This window comes from Aethalodelphis obliquidens, unplaced genomic scaffold (genome assembly GCF_003676395.1).
Source record: "Aethalodelphis obliquidens isolate GAN/ISIS:26980383/991018 unplaced genomic scaffold, ASM367639v1 scaffold20, whole genome shotgun sequence".
NCBI lineage: Eukaryota > Metazoa > Chordata > Mammalia > Artiodactyla > Delphinidae > Aethalodelphis > Aethalodelphis obliquidens.
Genome location: NW_020837964.1, coordinates 2,142,120 through 2,159,849, shown reverse-complemented (window position 1 = coordinate 2,159,849; position 17,730 = coordinate 2,142,120). Strand labels below are relative to the sequence as shown.

Genomic DNA, 17,730 nt, shown 5'->3' with positions numbered 1-17,730 from the left:
TAAGATTTCAGAAGCTGCTTTATGGAGGAACAACCCCGCATGGTTGTCGTGTCCGGGTCACAAGCCGGGGCCCAGGCTCACGGCAGCTGCTTCCTCGGGTCCTGGCCCTGCCCCAGCCGCACCTGGCAAGCCCGAGCGGATGCCTGAGAGCGACCACGACTCTTTCCATCTCCACTCTTGTCTTTCTCACTCACGGGGTGGGGTTTCAAGATCACACAGGATAAAAGTTTTTCTTCTCCAAGTGGACTGTATGATCTCAAACAACAACCAAAAGTACTGAATTAAGCTAAAAAAGCAAAATGTTCTGATCCCTTCACGTGCTCTGGCTGGTCTCCCGGCGAGCACAGAAAGGACCCAGAGGAGGGGCTGCCTTTCTGTCCGAGCCTCCGGTGCCACTGCTGGTCACCTTGGCCCCATGGAAGGCTGGCCTGCAGGCCACCCAGCTGTAAACAACACCGCTCTGGATGGTTCCCATGCACAGCATCAGGCAAACTGATGGCATTGTGGCTTTCTTCTGTCTCTAAATTGTTCTGAGAACATACAAATTACACTTCAGATCTTCTCCCAAAAGTAAAGACAGAGAAGTTGGCCTACGTTAACACTGGGATGGACCATGAATTGGGTCATCTTATCCTCAAGGCAGGTGAGGGTTATATGAGAACATTCCCGTAGGCATTCTTGAAAGTATCCAAAAGAACATGGCTACTGAGTCACAGTCAGGTGCTCCCAGTCTACACTCGAGACACCGTGGTCACAAGGAGCTTAGGAAATTCCCCGAATGACAAAGGGCTGAGCAGGTTTCTGATCCTCTTCAGCTCAGCTCACAAGCACTGAAGTGTCCTCATAGCAGCAGCTGTGCAACCTGGGCAACCCGCACACTGCAACCAGCCCTGAAGGTGTCAGGCCGAGAGGGCAGCTGGCTAAGGGAGGGGTCTGGTCATCTGGAAACAACTCAGTTAGAAAGTCTGGCAGGACAACTGCACCCCTGCGCTTGTTCTGCAGGAAGCGGGAATGTAGCTAGTTAGACCGCTGTGCACTCTCCCGCCCTCCGCGTTGGCCAGGGACGCAGGCACCTGGCACTGAGCAGCCTGGTGTCGGGGCAGGAGGGGGCAAGGGGCAGAGCAGGGCGGCTGTGGCTGTGAGCACCAGCCAGTGAGCTGGACTGTATTGCAGGAGGGGCCAGGCCCACGGCCAAAAAATAAGGTCATTTCCCACAGCCTCACAGCAAAAAACGCTCAGCCCCAACAGGGAAAATCGCCAGTGACCCGTGTCTGAAATCTCCAATCACATCATTTCCAATCGACTAGCAGAGCGTGGAGCCCGCCCAGGTACACAGAGGTGCACCTGAGCTTCCTTCCCCAACCTCACGGCAGCAAAGTGGCAGTGAAGGCGGTGCCAACCATGGGAAACATCTAAAGACCCTCCGAGGTCCACCCATCACCCCCAGATCAAGCCCCACGTGGACGCTGCCAGCCCCTAACCTGGGTCGAGTGCACCATTGGAGCCTGCTTTTTCAAAAGCCCGGTTGCCTTGAGGCCTCGGACAACGACGTCAGCCTTTTTGAATCCTCGCCTACAAGTTAACTGGTTGGAAGTTCCCCTCCTGAGCTGGTTGACCGTCTGCCAGGAAGGGGAGCGGCCAGTGCCGGCTTTGTGCACAGAACCGCCACTGTCCCTACACCTCACCTACTGACATCAAGAGCTGGCTGAGCACGGGTCAGACTGGGAGACCTCTGCATGACCGGCTGTGCGGATGACAAGCCCTCACCCTTCACTGCTGCTGACCTGCCTGGCGTCACCCCGGCCACTGCCAGCTAGACAGACCCCACCCACAGGCCCAGGGGCCCCGCCTGACACCAGACACAGAGGCCAACGTGAACGCGGCCAAGAGACCAGGGTTATTTTAGTCACTGTTAGTGGAAACCATGCGTAGGCCAGACACTAGAGGCAGAACAGCATTTGGTTTGAGACTGGTTTTTAATCAGAAGTGCTCGTCTTCGATCTGTGTGCGCTTGGCAACACTGGGGGCCTCAGGGGGAGACGGTCCCTTGGCCTCAGAGGGAGACGGTCCCTTAGCCTCAGGGGGAGACAGTCCCTTGGCCTCAGGGGGAGACGGTCCCTTGGCCTCAGAGGGGGACGGTCCCTTGGCTCTGCGTAAAACACGCATTTTCTTGACTTTGTTTAAACAATGATGGAATCTAGAGAGGAACAGCCTAGCCCAGCTGTCCTCCGTTGTCACGGTCCTCAAGGCTTTGCGGCCAGTCGTCACTGTTGGGGACGGCCATGCTTGGCACGAGAGAAGAACAGCCACATTGTGAGAGGGAGGGACCGGCCTCAGGCTCTGAGGCTCAGTCCTTCGAGAGACGCGGGAGCTGGGACCACGTTCCCACCCGACCCCGGGTCCTGCTGGAAGGGTCTGGGAGGGGGGCCTACGTGCCTCGGACGAGACGGCCGACAGTGCCCGGCGTGCCCAGGGCAGCCCCACGGAGCCTCCGGAGAGGCGCAGCCTGCGCTTCAAGGCCATGCACAGAGCTTGCTGCTTCTGTGATTCTGGGAGCAAAGGAAGGCCAGGGTCGCCAAATGTGCTGAAGCGGGGGCGGTGGGGGGTTGTTGTTTTAGAAAAGGGCTGGTCAGGGAGAACGCTATCACGAGACACAGGCCACGTTTCATGGGACACCTCAGGTTGGTCTCTACATAAAGGCACCACAAAGCTGCCCCTTCCCTGGGGCCCCCGCCCCCAGTGTGAGGGCTCAGCGCAGTCCAGCCGACAAGGACGAGCAACTGGGAAGGAACAGAGTCCGTCCACCCCGGGAAGCCACACGTCCTGGTAGGCAGGTGCAGCCTGGAGGGAGGGCTGAACAGAACTCCAGCAGGTCTGTGCACAGGCACGCGGGGCTCCGCTCTTCAGGACACAGCAAGATCAGAGCGAGCTCACAGGGGTCCCCAAATGAAGGGGTCAACGTGACACAGGGACGATGCCAGCGGGAGGGTCTGCATGCTGGAGGCTCCCTGAGGGTCCTGGTCTCCAAAGTGCGCTCCCTACGTGCAGCGTCCAGAAAGCCCCCCACCCCCCGCAAAGGGACGTCACGCTCACCTGGCACAACCCCTTCTGCTGCTTCGCCCCTCTCAGAGCGGCACCTGTGTAAAGCAAGCAGGAGGAACAGACGCAGGTCATCTCAGAGGGTGCCCTGTCCTGGTTCTGAGACCAGCGGCTGCAGCTCAGGGTCTGACAGCAGTGAGTGCGGGGCAGGGGCAAGGCGTGAACTAAGTGAATGCCTGTCTGAACTGCTGCAGTGAAGGTCTAGGCTCTAGAGCCTGAGAGGCCGGGCAGGCACACCGCACCGCAGGGACCGGGGTCGGGCGGTGCTTGCAGGGCCTCCAAGCTGCTGGAAGGCCTGCAGTGGTGTTCCCTAGTGACCCGTATCACTGGCCCCATTCCACTGATTTGGAAACTGAGATCAGGGTGAAATGCCTTTGTCCAAAATCCAAGCAAGTCGGTAGAGAAGTGGGTCCCAAGCCCGACTCCCTGGAGCCCTTATTCCACACACAGTGCCCCACCTGCCCAGGCTGTGTCGAAGGCACCAAGGCCCTCTGGCTCACTTCCTGCAGAGGGGATGGTGGAGCCCACACACCTCACCCATGACCCCTTCTATCGGCTGGAGGCAACAGACTCTGTTGCGTTGTGAACCTTCCTGGAGGAGGATTTTGTTTTCCCTAGAAAATGGCCAACTTCTCCAGTTCAGTCACCTACGTGCCCTGCAGCCCGTCCTCTAAGGCGGTTTGTTCTGGTTCTGTTGTTTGTTTCAGACATGCTCAGCTTTCCCATTGCTACTGGCAGATATGTGGGCGTCCACGGAAAGCGTCTGGGGAGGCCGCGCAGAGGCTCCTACGAGGAGGTGGGTGTTCCGGTCAGAGGCCGCGTCTCCTGAGCGCACACTGCTGCCCTCCCAGCCCGGGCCGCCCGCCGCGGGGCGGTGGGCCATCAGGAGGCGAGGGACTGGATGTTCTTGAGCATTTCCTCGAAGGCCTGTGGGGACGGGGCGTCCGCATTCCGGAAGGCGGCCTGGACCCTGCTGTACAGGCTGAAGGACTTCAACTCCAGCCAGATGAACCCAAAGCGATCCTCGTCGAACAGGACGAAGACCCCAGGGGTGCGCTCGGGGCTGGTGAAGCCGTGGCCGGCGATGAGGCCCGTGCCGTAGAAACTGAACAAGGACAAGAGGGAAAGCGCGGGGAGAGGGGATGAGCGGGGCCTCGAAGGCGCGTGCTGGCCCAAGCCCATCACCCGTGGTCCTGGACGTTCTGGAACATTCTCCATTCCACCTCCAGGCCACTTCCACCATCTGCCAGCAGCTCTGCACAGAGGTGGGGCCCTGCGCCTTTGGGGAAGCCGGCGTTCACCCCACACAGTCGGGCTCACCCCGCCGACCACTGCGCTCTCTCTACCAGCTCACCCAACGAAAGGACGAGGGTCCCAGGCAGCCCCACCTCGTATTCTCTATCCCAAAGTACATGTCTTTATGATGCAGACCCAGGTAACAGAAATCGCAGTCCCCGGGACAGTTAGGTCCACATATGAACAACTCAAATGGAATCGATAATGATTTATTGGCATGCAACTGACATTAACCAGAAGCAGAACTTTCAAATACCCATTATAGCCAAGTTTTGAGACTCAGGCTGTAATATGTTTATTTCTTTCTTGCAAAGAACAGGTGACGAGGAGTTAGGGGCTGGCCTGAACCTCCCAATGCGTGGAATGGTGCCTGGGACGCCCACCTCTGCCCACCATGCTGAGGCTCTGCCTGGCGGGAGGGGGACAGCAGCCCTGCGCCTGAGGGCCCATGGCTCAGAGAGTTTCGGGGGGGTGCACCAAGCTTAGATACACAGAGACGTGTGTTGCGCAGGCACTGTGGCAGTGCCAGAGAACGCATGCGCCCCTCCTGGCCGAGCCCCTGATGTTTAGCACCGGGTGGAGGACCACCCCATGACACAGCCGGGGGCTGGGCCAGAGCTTCCAGGCCAGCGCTGCCAGAGGGCTCTGAGCTGGCCCTGAGATGCTGCAAGTTTCCCAGGGATAACAAAGCCTTTTCCTTTATGACCTTTCAAAAATTCACACATTCGCTATGTGTACATATCCCTCCAGAAAACCCAAATTCAGCATCTTTTATCACAACTGTATTAACATGAAGAAAATGTAATGAATTTTTTTCCATCAAGTCCACGCAGACGCCTAAATTCCCTTTGGGGAGCTCGGCGTGCGCCCGCCTACATGTGAAAAGCCTAGGAGACCACTGCGGGCACACGAGAGGCAGCAGATGGCCCAGAGGTAAAGAAAGAAACCTTCACACGTAACGTGACAAAGGCAGAGAAAAGTCGGCTGTGATAATCTGCCAGGAGACTGACAGGTTCCTCCCTCAATGAACCCCGAGGTGACTGTCCATGAGAACTCTCTATGGCGATGGAATGTTCTAGACCTGCACTGTCCAACACACGAGTGGCTACTGAACACTTGAAATGTGGCCAGTGTGCCCGAGGGCCTGAATTTTCATTTTATTCTCTGTAGTTAAACTAAACAGCCCTGGAGTGCAGGGGACCGGGGCAGGGCGTGCATCTCTAAGACAGGACCATGCAAACAGCACGCCAAGTGAGGAGCTAGCAGCAGCGGGCAGGCCCTGTCCCAGACCGGGGCCCACGGCCTCTGTGGGGAGGCTGTTAGAGCCGGGGAGAAACCACACGAAAAAATGAGGAGGCGGTGAGACCCCAGGACAGGCCTTCCCTGCAAGGCCGTCCAGGACGCCGCGAGCAGGCTTTCCAGGGGAGGCGCGGGGAGGGACGCCACGACCTGCTTTCAGTGCTGCCTGACGTCTCACCTGTCTGCCTGTCTACCTTTGATCTCAGCGGCTGTGCAGTGAGAGATGTTGGGGAGGAGGCCCCCTGCCTGGCAGCTGAGGCCCCCAGAGGGGTGAGGAGACAGGAGCCTCACAGTCTGCTCGGCCCGAGCTGGGACCCGGCCCAAGTAGGCAGAGCTTCCCCACCAGTGCAGGGCCCCCAGCGCGGGGTCGGCCCCACCCCAGGCCACCTCCCTGCCGGCCGGGCAGAGTCCCCTCCGGGAAGCCCCGTCTTGCCCGCCCCGCGGCATCCTTACCACATCCTGCAGGTCCGGGGATAATCCTCGTTCCTCGAGCTCACGCCCACTGGCAGCACAAACGGCTGCCCCTGCCCCGACTGGGCGGGCGGCTCAGCCGCGGCCTCGGCCCCTCCATCCCCGGGCCCCTTGGCCTGCTCGGCGGGTGGCTCCGCGCAGGGCTGGGGGCTCTGCCGGCCGAGGCCCGCGGCGTCCTCGGGCCCACCTTCCTGCTGCTGCTCCTGGCGCACCTGCTCGCGCACCTCCAGGACGATGCGCGAGAGCTCGTTAAAGTCGCGGAGGCTCTCAATGTCGGGCAGGTGGATGCGGTGCCTGAGGTCGATCTCTACTGTCTGCTGCCCGGCAGGGATGTTGGGGTCACCCTGCGGAGCCAGCGGGCGGCCGTCAGCAGGCTCAGAGACCACGGCCTCCAGCCCCGGTCACACCTCCGGCCGAGGGCGCTCGCTCAGCCTTCCTACTGATTTGGCGGCAACCCCTTACAAGTCAGAAGATCCTAGAAGCCCTTACAAAGCAGCACCCAGCGCAGGCAGCCTTCTGTGAAGGACCTCTGAGGACACGGAACAACAGCACCCACGAGTGACCCTGGGAGGGCCCGCAGGCACATCTGCGCCCAAAGACCTCAGGTGGGAGCCAGCCTGCGTGACAGCTGAAGAGATGCGTGGCCTAGAGAGGTCCATGGACCCTCCCCGGTCAGACGGGGGACAGGCCGGAAACACAGCCCAGACTGTCTGCCTGGAACACGAAAGCTCCCCAGCATGAACCTGGGAGAACGCCCAGGCCCCACGGCCTGGTCCCAGGCCCTCGTCCACAGGGAGCCCGGCCAACGGAGCTGCGAGCAGTGCCCTGTGAGGACCAGGAAGAGGCCTGCTCTGCGTCTCCACAGAGACTCCCCCCCACCACACCTGCACAGCGACAGGCGAGCACGTGGACAGCAGCCCCTAGAGCAGGTGACAGAGGGCCTGTCGTCGGGACCCCCACTCAGCTCAGAAATCCTCCCACTGCGTTCCCGAGCTGCTGAGGCCAGGACAGGCCACGGGGGCCGGAGTGCTAATGCAGAGGGTGTCCACCATGGCCACACCTCAGGGTCACCCAGGGAGCTCCTGGAGCCCCTCACCCGGCCCACCCCCATTAAATCAGAATCTCTGGGATGGGGCCCCAGCATCAGTGTCTCCTCCACCTCCCCAGGGATCCAGGGTGTGGCCAGGGCTGAGAGCCGTGTGGTAAGGCTGCCTTGGAAACATTCAGAATCGCCGGGGGATCCTATGGAAGGCAGGCCCTGGATCAGCAGGTCTGGGTGGGGCCTGCGTTCCCAGCAAGCTCCCCGGGGAAGCAGTGCCACGGTCCGGGGCCCACACTGAGCAGCCAGGGTGCGGCCCGAGTCACACTACGCCACGCCGACGTGATGGAGTCCACACGGTGCTGGGCCTGCCAGGGCAGCCCCTGGACTCACCGTGATCTTCGTGCCCCTGGCGTGCTTCCCGTGGAAGCTGAGCATGACGATCTCCAGGCCGTGGCTGCCGTAGGTGCCCTTGAAGAGGCCAGGCCTGATCAGGTCGTCCGGGTGGCTGGGCGGGAGGTAGATGCGGCGGTAGGTCAGGCAGTTGCTGCAGGGGGAGCGGGCAGCATGAGAGCTCGGCCACAGAGCCGCACGGGAGCAGGGGCAGGAGTACAAAGTTCATGCACCTCCGGCCATGCTGCATAGGGCGGGCTGGGCAGGGTGGCCCAGGGCAGCCAGGGTTAGCTCCCCACTAGGGGCACCCCTCGTTCCTGAGCTATGCTCCCCAACATGTGCACAGCACACCTCACACCTTCTCCATCACCCCGGGGCAGGGACCCCTGAGACTGCAAAGGGGCTAAACAGGGGCCATGCGACAGGGTCCGGGGGCAGAGGGCACGGCAGCAGGGAGGCTAAGAGGCCCTCCAGGTAGACATGGGAAAGCAACTATGAGGCTCTAACACACAGGCCAGGCCCGTGACAGCACACAGCTGGTGGCTGATGATAGTCCAACAGACACCGAGGTGGGCCAGGGAGTGTGCTCACAGCACCCTGAGAAAAAGACCATGTTCACAGTACGCAGAGAGGGACTGTGCACACAGCACCCACCAGGAGACGGTGTTCACAGTACCCAGAGAGGGACTGTGCACACAGCACCCACCGGGAGACGGTGTTCACAGTACCTGAGACAGGCCGCTCACACCCAGCGAGGGGCTGCACTTACTCGTACTGACTGGTGTAGATGAACTTCATCAGGATGAGCTCCTGCATGTGCTCGTGGAAAATATCCTCCAGCGTCCGCCCCCATTCTTCCCTCAGCCACGTGCGGAATTCCTTCGAGAGAACACAGGTCACGAAAACCGCCACAACACTAGGGCTCGGAGAGGCTGTGACGCTGAGTGCATGGGATGAAGACAGAGGCCGGGCAGGAGGGAGGGGGGCTGCTGTGTGTTTGGTCTCCCAGCTCCTGGCCTCCCTTCCTGTTGAGGCGTGGCGCCAGGGGCTCTGGTCCCCACTTCCCCCGCCCGACTTCAACAGGAAGGAAGCGCAGGGACCGTGGGGGTCCTTCGGGGAGGATGGGGCCGCAGCCCATGTCGAGAGCGCCCAGGAGGCTGCTGGGCAAGCCTCGCTTCTGTGCCACCCACACAGGTGGCGTCTACACTGAGCCTGGTTCTCAGGTTTCTGGGGGAGTGGGCACAGCAGACCCCCGTGCCGGCCAAGTCAGCAGAATTGCCTTCTGTAGCCACCAATGAGGAACAGGACAGGGACAGGCGGGGCAGAGAGTGTGGGTGGATTCTCCTTTTTAAAATGTGCCTTCAGGGCTTCCCTAGTGGCGCAGTGGTTGAGAGTCCGCCTGCCGATGCAGGGGACACGGGTTTGTGCCCCGGTCCGGGAGGATCCCACATGCGGCTGGGCCGGTGAGCCATGGCCACTGAGCCTGCGCGTCCAGGGCCTGTGCTCTGCAACGGGAGAGGCCACAACAGTGAGAGGCCCACGTACCGCAAAAAAAAAAAAAAAAAATGTGCCTTCACTGGGATTGACGTACACACTACTATATATAAAATAGATAAGTAATAAGGACCTACTTGTACAGCACAGGGAACTCTACTCAATACTCTGTAATAATCTATATGGGAAAAGAATTTTAAAAAGTGTGGATATATGCATATGTATAACTGATTCACTTTGTACAGCAGGAAATAACACCACATTGTAAATCAACTATACTTCAATAAAAATTTTTTTAATAAAATAGAATAAAATGTGCCTTCACAGTTATGTTCAGTAAGTATATTTGTAAAAAGAAAACTTTTATGACTACCTCATCCGCAAAGCCCAATAATTCATTATGGAATCGAACAATGAAGGATATTTAGTGCTTAACGGTTTCATTCTGTACACCTGACATAACTAATCCACAGCTCTGGGATCCTAACTCAACAGAGTGTTTCTAATGAATATCTAGAATTAGCTCTACAAACAGAAGCAAAAGCAATTTACAAAAAGAAAAAAGAAAGCTACAATCTGTCAATTGCTTTAATATGTTACTGCCCAAACCCTGGCAAAGAAGAGCAATTACTAGTGACTGAAATAAACAACATTAGAACTACAAGGTCCATGCACAAAATTAACTGAATTTTTGTACACTAGCAGCACAAAACTGGAAAGTAAAAAAAAACTTAAAAATCCTACTTACAACAGCCTCAAAAGACATAGGACTTAGGAATAAACATTACAAAACATGTGATACCTCTACTCCGAAAACCACTAGATGCTGCTGAAAGGCGGGGGAAGAGGCCTACAGAGCAGAGGCACCTGCGAACCGGGAGACTTGGTATTGGGTCAGCAACTGTCTCCAGACTGATCTACAGACTCAACATCAGGCCAATCGTAATCCCACCATGCTTTCTGTAGAAACTGACAAGCTGATTCTGGAATTCGTTTGGAACATCCACAGCAATCTTGCAAAAGAACAAGGTTGGAGGATGTACACTAGCGTGCACTGTGACCCACTACAAGACAACAGTAACCGAGATGGTACCTGAGCAAGAGGGCAGAAGTAAAGACAGAGCCTGGAGGGAGCTCCCTGGTGGCCTAGTGGTTACGATTCCAGGCTTTTGCTGCCATGGCCTGGCTGGGGAACTGAGATGCCGCAAGCTGCGCAGCCAGAAAAAAAAAAAGAGAGAGAGAGAGCCTGGAAACACTCACGTGTGTCTCAGGAGTGGACTTTCGATCACAGCATCCAAGCCACCTCCCAGGGAAAGAAAGTCTTTTACACAAATGGTGCTTGAACAACTGCACAACCACAGGGAGCAAAGGAGCCCCGATCCCCACCTCACACCACACACAGGAACCATTCAAGATGGGTCACAGACCGAAAAGTAAAGTGAAGCTACCAAACTTCTAAAAAGAAAAGAGAGAGAGAGAGAGAGACACTCTCTTTGCAACCGGAGGGTAAGCAAAGTTTTTTAAGACAGAAAACAATAACCACTAAGGAAAAAACTGGACAAATTAGACTTCACCCAAATCAAAATCTTCCACTTAAGTGGCTTAACTCATGAAGGGTAGGCCCTTAAAAAAAAAATCGAATAGAGAAATAACAGATAAAAATGGAAGTAAAAGAATGTAGTGATTTCAGTGTTGCCATGGTGCATAATCAGACTTGAGCTAAATACCATGAAGCTGGCCTGTGAACAATCATAATCTTATTTACTTTGCATGAGAAGGTCAGTCATTAAGAATACCAAGCAGACCCAATTACTCAGAACAAATATGCTTACTATGAAATTATCTTACCAGATATGTATCCACAAGGAAAAACACAGGGGCCTAGAACATATCAGACAAGACTCAGTCCACTATGGACCCAGGGCTCGTCCATCACGGCTAACACCGCCCCATCACTGCTTCACTCTGCACAGCGGCCTAGGAGCTGGGTGCTAACATCTTCCCTGTTCTACAGAGGTTTGGGGCTTGGAAAAGTCAACAGACCTTTCCAGAGCCACCCAGCTAGCAGGTGGCAGAATTAAACCTAACCAAAGGCCACGTGCTAACCGGTCTCACCTCTGCCAGGGCCAATGCCAAGGCTGGCAGGAACGTGGTGAGGCAGGGGGCTAACGTGCCCTGGTGGGCTGTAAACGGGGACCAGCAAACTGACAGCATGTAAAGAGAATCTGGAATACCTTCAGGGCCTTTTACCCAATTCCATTTCTGTACAATCCAAAACCACAACGTTTTTGCAGAGTTCAGGCAGTGGGTCACAGTAATAATGCCCGGCATCTCTCCTGGGCGGCTCCGACCAGCTCTGGCACTAAGTCATTCAGCGTCTTACTCAACCCTCCAGAATCACTCGGCACCGCAGGTAATCTCATGGCCCCATTTTACAGACAAGGGCTGAGGCTCCCAGAAGCTAAGTCACTGAGTCACATGGTCAGGAGGGTAACAGGGGAATATCTGACCACAAACCCCAAGTCCAACTACAGGATGGTCACACACCTACAGTCATTACAGCGCAGCAGATGACAGATGGAACGCTGCATTAAAAATAAAGTTTGTAGGGACTTTCCTGGTGGTCCAGTGGTTAAGATTCCACACTTCCAACGCAGGGGGCATGGGTTCAATCCCTGGTCAGGGAACTAAGATCCTGCAGGCTGCGCAGCATGGCCAAAAAAAAAAAAAAGTTCGTAAAGAAATCTAATGAGACTGGGAAATGTTTCTGGAACAACGGTTAAGCTAAAAAAAAAATAGAAAAACTATCCAAATTAGATAGTTAGACTGCAATGACATCACGAAGGCTGAAGGAAATTTGAAGGGATGATGGAGGACGGGCACGGAGGCCGCTCCTTGTGGGGCTGTGTCAGCACTCTTTTCCCTCCCGATTCTGAGGATTTCGGATCTGATGATGATGAGGTATCATTTTAGGAATGTGGCGAGAAAGTACATAAGACAAAGGAAAGCAAAATAAAAGCCACTTGTGTGCAACTGAGGGGAGTCCAGCGCCAGAGCCTTCTGCAGGGCCGAGCAACCGCAGGTAGGGCCAGGCCACACGCCCTTCCCTACCTCTGCTCCCCCTCACAGCGCCCCCCCAACCCCGATTTCCAGAAGCCTCAGGCTGCAGGGCCTGGACGGGCGTGGGCAGGGAGGGAAGAGCCAGGAAGAAGAGCAGGCAGCGTCTGCAGCGGGAGCCAGAGAGCAGACGCACTGCTGGGGTCTGGGCGGGCGAAGGCCTGAGCTGCTCTCAAAGGCCCAGGAGATGAAGCTGCAGTTTGAGCAGCACAGGGAGGGCCCCCAGGAGGGGCACGTAAGGAGCAAGCAGGACACCCCAGTCCTGAGGGGCCAGATCCCGCCGCAGGACGTGGCCTTGGAAGGTGCACAAAGCTGGCGGAAGTCCCAGAACTGGGGCCTGGGATGGGGAATGGGGCGGTTGGCAGCCTCAGGATGCAGCTTATGCAGAGCTGGCCTTGGGTGTTGACGAAGGGATCACAGCCAGCACGGCCTGCAGGGGCTGGGGCGGGCACCTCCACATCTCTCCACGGTGCCAAGGACAGCCTTCTGCCTGGAGACAGTGATAAGCAAGGCCCGTTCACCTTCCTACCCTCCTAGGCCACCAGGAGTCCTCCATTCCCTTGGGAAGCACCCTTGTGGCCCAGAATTTTAAGTGACTATCAACCATCAGAGCACAGAGCAGCCCGGAATCCGGGGCCGAGACTTTCACCTCTTCTTCAGAGCTGTCAGGACACACGGCAGTGCCCACCTCACGGCTCCTCCTCTCTCCCTGGAGCCTGAAGCCACGCTCTGGGTCTGAAAGACTCAGCTACAGAGTGAAGATGTTTCAGGCTGACACAGGAATCCATGGGAGAACCCGTCCCCCAGTCCCCCAGCTCCCCCCTTGGAGGGCAAGAGGGAGGGAGACAGGAGACGGCACAAGGAGCCAGCAAAGTGGCCCCGGGCAACTGAGATGGACAGAGTGACTGTGCCTCACACAGCAAGCCCCCCTGCCCCCCTGCCCCTAGGATGGATTCCTCGGCACCTCAGGCAGCCCAGCCCCTGCTCTGCCTGCAGACGTGCGGCATCTCCCCACCCCAGACCGGCAGGAGTTCCAAGTCCACTATTAAATGATTCCGAGGCCTAGAGAGAAAAGAAAGGCTCCCCAGTTCTAGAAGCCAGCAAAAGACTGCTCCTAAAGCCAAAGACAGCACAAAAAATGTTAGACCAAGCCCGTTCATCAATGCAGCAGTCCTAAATAAAACAGGATCAAAGAGCAGCCAGGAGCAGAGAGAACTGTGCCCCACGATCAAACAAGCTCTCTTTTCACGACTTCGAAGTGGTTAGAAATCTATTAACATAGGTCATCACATTACTAGATTAAGGGGGAAAAAAATCACCTGATGGTTTCCACAGATGCTAAAAAAAACTGGTCAATTCAACATCATTTCTCAATTAAAACAAAGCCCTCTTAATAAAACACGGATAAACAGCTCCATCCCTAGCATAATAATGTATATCCTGACCCCAAGGCCACCTTGCTGCCTCGTGACAGGACCATGTGAACCACACCCACCACTAGACAAGGGTGTTGTCCTCACCACAAGGGGTCAAGGAAGAAGGAAATGTCATTATTTGCAGATAATCAGTATTATCCTGGAAAACTCAAGGTAATCAACTCAAAGATGCTCATAAATGAAAGAGAAGAGGCAGTAAGACGGGTGGCATGCAACAGCTTCTATATATAAAGTCACCAGCTGAAAGATACGAGAGCCAAGAGTCCATTTACAACAGCAACGAAAGACCAGACGCTTTACAACAAACGTGCACGATCTACCTGAAGAAAATCAAATTCAAATGGCAGCACAGGACAAAGATGGCATTTTGAATCGTAGAGAAAACGTGCATCACTCAGCACCAGTGCTGGGGTGACTGAGGGGTACCTGCACTACAGCCAAGGCGGGCTGAAGCTCACTCTACAGAATAAACCCACAGAACCAGCGATAAATGTGGGAAACAAACGCGTGAAAATGAAAACACAAGCGCGTCTGTAAGTGTAATTTCAAAGTGGGGAAAGGATTTCAAGATGATATCAAACTAAGAAGCTATTCACGGGCTTCCCTGGTGGCGCAGTGGTTGAGAGTCCGCCTGCCGATGCAGGGGACACGGGTTCGTGCCCCGGTCCGGGAAGATCCCACATGCCGCGGAGCGGCTGGGCCCGTGAGCCATGGCTGCTGAGCCTGCGCGTCCGGAGCCTGTGCTCCGCAACGGGAGAGGCCACAACAGTGAGAGGCCCGCGTACCGCAAAAAAAATTAAAAACTAAGAAGCTATTCAGGAAGGCGAACTCCCTGGCGGTCCAGTGGTTAGGAGTCTGCGCTTTCGCTGCCCAGAGCCCAGGTTTGATCCCTGGTCAGGGAGCTAAGATCCCGCAAGCCACACAGTGTGGCCAAAAAAAAAAAGGAAAAGACAGATACAACTGCAAATATAAAAATTAAAAACTAAATTCTACAAGTGAAAACATACCTCATTTCAAACCAAAAGACAAAAGAATGAAGGAGGAAAAAATATTTGCATCTCATATCTTGAAGGGTTCACTTCCTCACAGGATGAAAACTCCTACAAATCAATTAGAAACATAACAACAGCAAACAGGGCCGGCAACGGGTATGAACACAGATTTCACAGAAAAGGACCCACAGGACACTAATCCTAGCCTCAGACAGAAGAGAAATACAAATTAACCACCAAAGTCAGGATTCCAACAAAGCATTTTATTCTCACCTTAACTTCTAGGTGTTTTTCTAGTTCCCACAAGGAGCATGTTATTACCTTCATAATGAGAAAAAATACCATTCCGTCTCCAAATTGGTGAGGCCACACACGGCAGTTGGCTCGCAGGAACTTTCTCTGATCCCAGAGCGTGTATTTCCAGAAATCCATACATGGCCCTTTTAAGGTCTCAACAGCTGAGGAGGTTCTATTCTTGGAAAATATGCTGTTGACGTGTTTCACTTAAAAGTGGACTTGGAACAGCCACTGATGTGTATGTGGTTGTACGTGAGACTGTGAATGACAGTGTTATTAGGGAAGGAAGCACGTCATTACCGTCACCTTCACGTACCACGCGTTCGGGAAAACAAGGGCCTCGTTTACCCCCAACAGATTCCAAGCAGCACGTGTGTACTCTCCATCTGCGCTGTCTCCCCGCAGACCCCTGGCTACCAGGGACCCAGCAGACTCAGAAACGCTAAGAGATGCACCCGACAAATAAATGCAACGAGCATCCTGTATTTAAAGGTCTGAGGTTTTCCTAAGAATGTTTCGAGATGGTGGTGTAACTAAAACTCAAAGGCGATGTGAGATTACTCGTGCAGAAAGGAAACCCGAAGACACTCACGCAGGCTCACCCACCACATGGCTGTGACCTGGGAACCTCCACCACGGGGTTCACGCCAATAAAGGCCTCTGGTCTCCCTGCAATTCACATCCAGGAAGAGACCCCACCACCCACGGGCCTGTTGTCAAAGGGGCGACGGAGAACCAGGTAGAAAACTATTTCTACTCGTCCCGTTCATCCTGGGGGTGGTGGGGACTCAGAACCTGGGCCCAGTACACACGTCCACAGCGCCAGCATGAGCCCGGGAGGCGGCCCTCCCTTTAAACCACCCACCCTCTCAGCTGCCCCGCAGGACAGGAGGGTCCGGCCTCACCTCCTGCCTCCCACCAGACATCCTGTGGTGGTCCGTCTGGTTGCACTTGGTGGAGAACTCGTCCTTCTTCACGATCTTGAGTGTCCACAACAAGGAGAAAGGGTAACGAGTCAGCCCCTAACCCCCACCAGAGCAGGCGTGCACCAGTCCCTCCCGCACCCATGCATCCCACTCATCTACAGGACCCCAAGAGGCCATCAGATCGCAGCTGCTCTAAGAAGGAAGGCTGGAACCCCCCTGAGCACACGCTTCCCTCCCAGGGGGCCAGGCGTCGCTGTCCCCCAGGGGGTCCGAGAGCAGCACAGAGGGGCTGGCGCTCTCCTACTGAGATAGAGAACAGGCTTGCTCTCGGGCTGGCCACCTGCCAGGCCCACATCCGAGAGCAGAACGTCTGGTTCCAAGTTGATGCCCTTGCGAAGAGGAGAAAAAGGAACAGTGAGGAATCTCGCTTGGAAGGACAATTGGCTCTAACCAGAGGCAGAATCAGGGGAGGCTCTGGAAAGTGAATCTCTGAGGAGCGACAGCGGCATAGCGCACAGAAGGGCCGGGCCAGGGCCCGCTTCCCGGTCCTGCTGGCCGGCATGGGCGTGGTGCACAGCTGGGAAGACCCTGGCAAACAGCTGGCAGCAGGCCCGGGACGAAGTGAGGAGACCCAGCCCCTTACCTGCACACGCTGCCCCGTGTGCTCACCTGGACGTGGCCATTGTGGGGCCCCCTGTGGCCGTACATGCACTCCACCGTGGCCGACTTCCTCTCCATCAGGTGGATTCGGAACAAGGGCTTGAACCGCATCGGGTCGTCCACATGAGGGTCGTGGGGAGGCAGGTACATCCAGCCAATGATGAACAAGCCATCCACCTGTGCAGAGGTCCACACACGGCTGAGGGGGAGGCGGAGGCTCAGCATTCGCACCCCCCAGATCACCACGAGGACCATTCCTGTCTTCACACTCCGGTCCCGCGGGGACCCTGGGCCCCCATCTAGCGCAGCAGGACGAGCACGGCCCCGCCCACCAGTGTGTGTTAATCGAAAAGTGGTTTATGAAACGTGGTGACTGAAGTTGATAACGCTGCTATATCACTGAAATCTACTAAGAAATAGAACTCAGTGCTCTCCCCACCCCTCAAAAAAAAAATAAAAATGTGAGGTGATGGGTACGTTAATTAACTAGACGGGAGAATCCTTCCACAGTGCACTTGTACATCAAATCAGATCACCACAATGTACGTTTTATATATCTTACAGTTTTGTCAATTATACCTAAATAAAGCTGAAAAAGTAACTAAATGTTTTAATAGAAAATATAGTGGTTAGCCCCAAATCCGAGCAAACCTTTTAGAGAGAACTTCCAGCTATGAAGTGGGGGTGGGTAGATGCCGGGAGGACAAGCTAAAAGACATAAGAAAGAACCTGGAATGATCCAGAAAGTGCGACACCCAGTAGGGCAACTGACCAGAGGAAAACGGGAGTGCTGCTTTCCACAGAAGAGACTCAGGAGGCAAAACAAAGCAGGCAGCGCGAGGGCCTGCTTAGATCCTCGTGAACAAGCCAGCTGTCGAAGGCGGTTCTGAGACCGTCAGGGAGCCTCGAGCGTGGACTGGGCCTCAGGTAATCCAGGAACTACTGCCACTGCTGTGAGGCGTGGTCAGGACCTCACATGTGTGGGAACGTGCGAAACACCCACATGGTTAGAGATCCACACTGAAGTACAGACATGAACTGACACGGGCCTGGGATCTGCTTTAGAATATGGAAAAGAAAAGGCAAAGGGGCAGAGACAGACACCGTGAACCTGGCGCACTACGGCCAACCTCTGAGTCCAGGAGGTGGGCGTCTGTGGGCGTTCACCCAGCCATTCCCACTACCCTTGTATGTGTTCAAAATGGCAGATG

General features: G+C 55.6%; 1 protein-coding gene across 10 annotated transcripts in view; it reads right to left on the bottom strand.

Annotated features, from left to right (window-relative positions):
• Positions 1–17,730, bottom strand: part of FBXO31 (F-box protein 31) — a 45,444-nt gene continuing 27,714 nt past the window's right edge. For 8 of the 10 annotated variants that reach the window (XM_027119042.1, XM_027119045.1, XM_027119046.1 and 5 more), the window contains 6 exons: positions 16,529–16,696; positions 15,839–15,913; positions 8,367–8,476; positions 7,598–7,751; positions 6,148–6,509; positions 3,857–4,204 (listed from right to left, as the gene is read on the bottom strand). In XM_027119042.1, coding sequence (XP_026974843.1) covers positions 3,982–4,204; positions 6,148–6,509; positions 7,598–7,751; positions 8,367–8,476; positions 15,839–15,913; positions 16,529–16,696 — 1,092 coding nt within the window. In that variant the 3' untranslated portion in view covers positions 3,857–3,981. Of the gene's footprint in view, positions 531–2,183; positions 4,205–6,147; positions 6,510–7,597; positions 7,752–8,366; positions 8,477–15,838; positions 15,914–16,528; positions 16,697–17,730 lie in introns of those variants that run through there. The other 2 variants (XR_003435377.1, XM_027119043.1) reach the window with 2 other exon arrangements.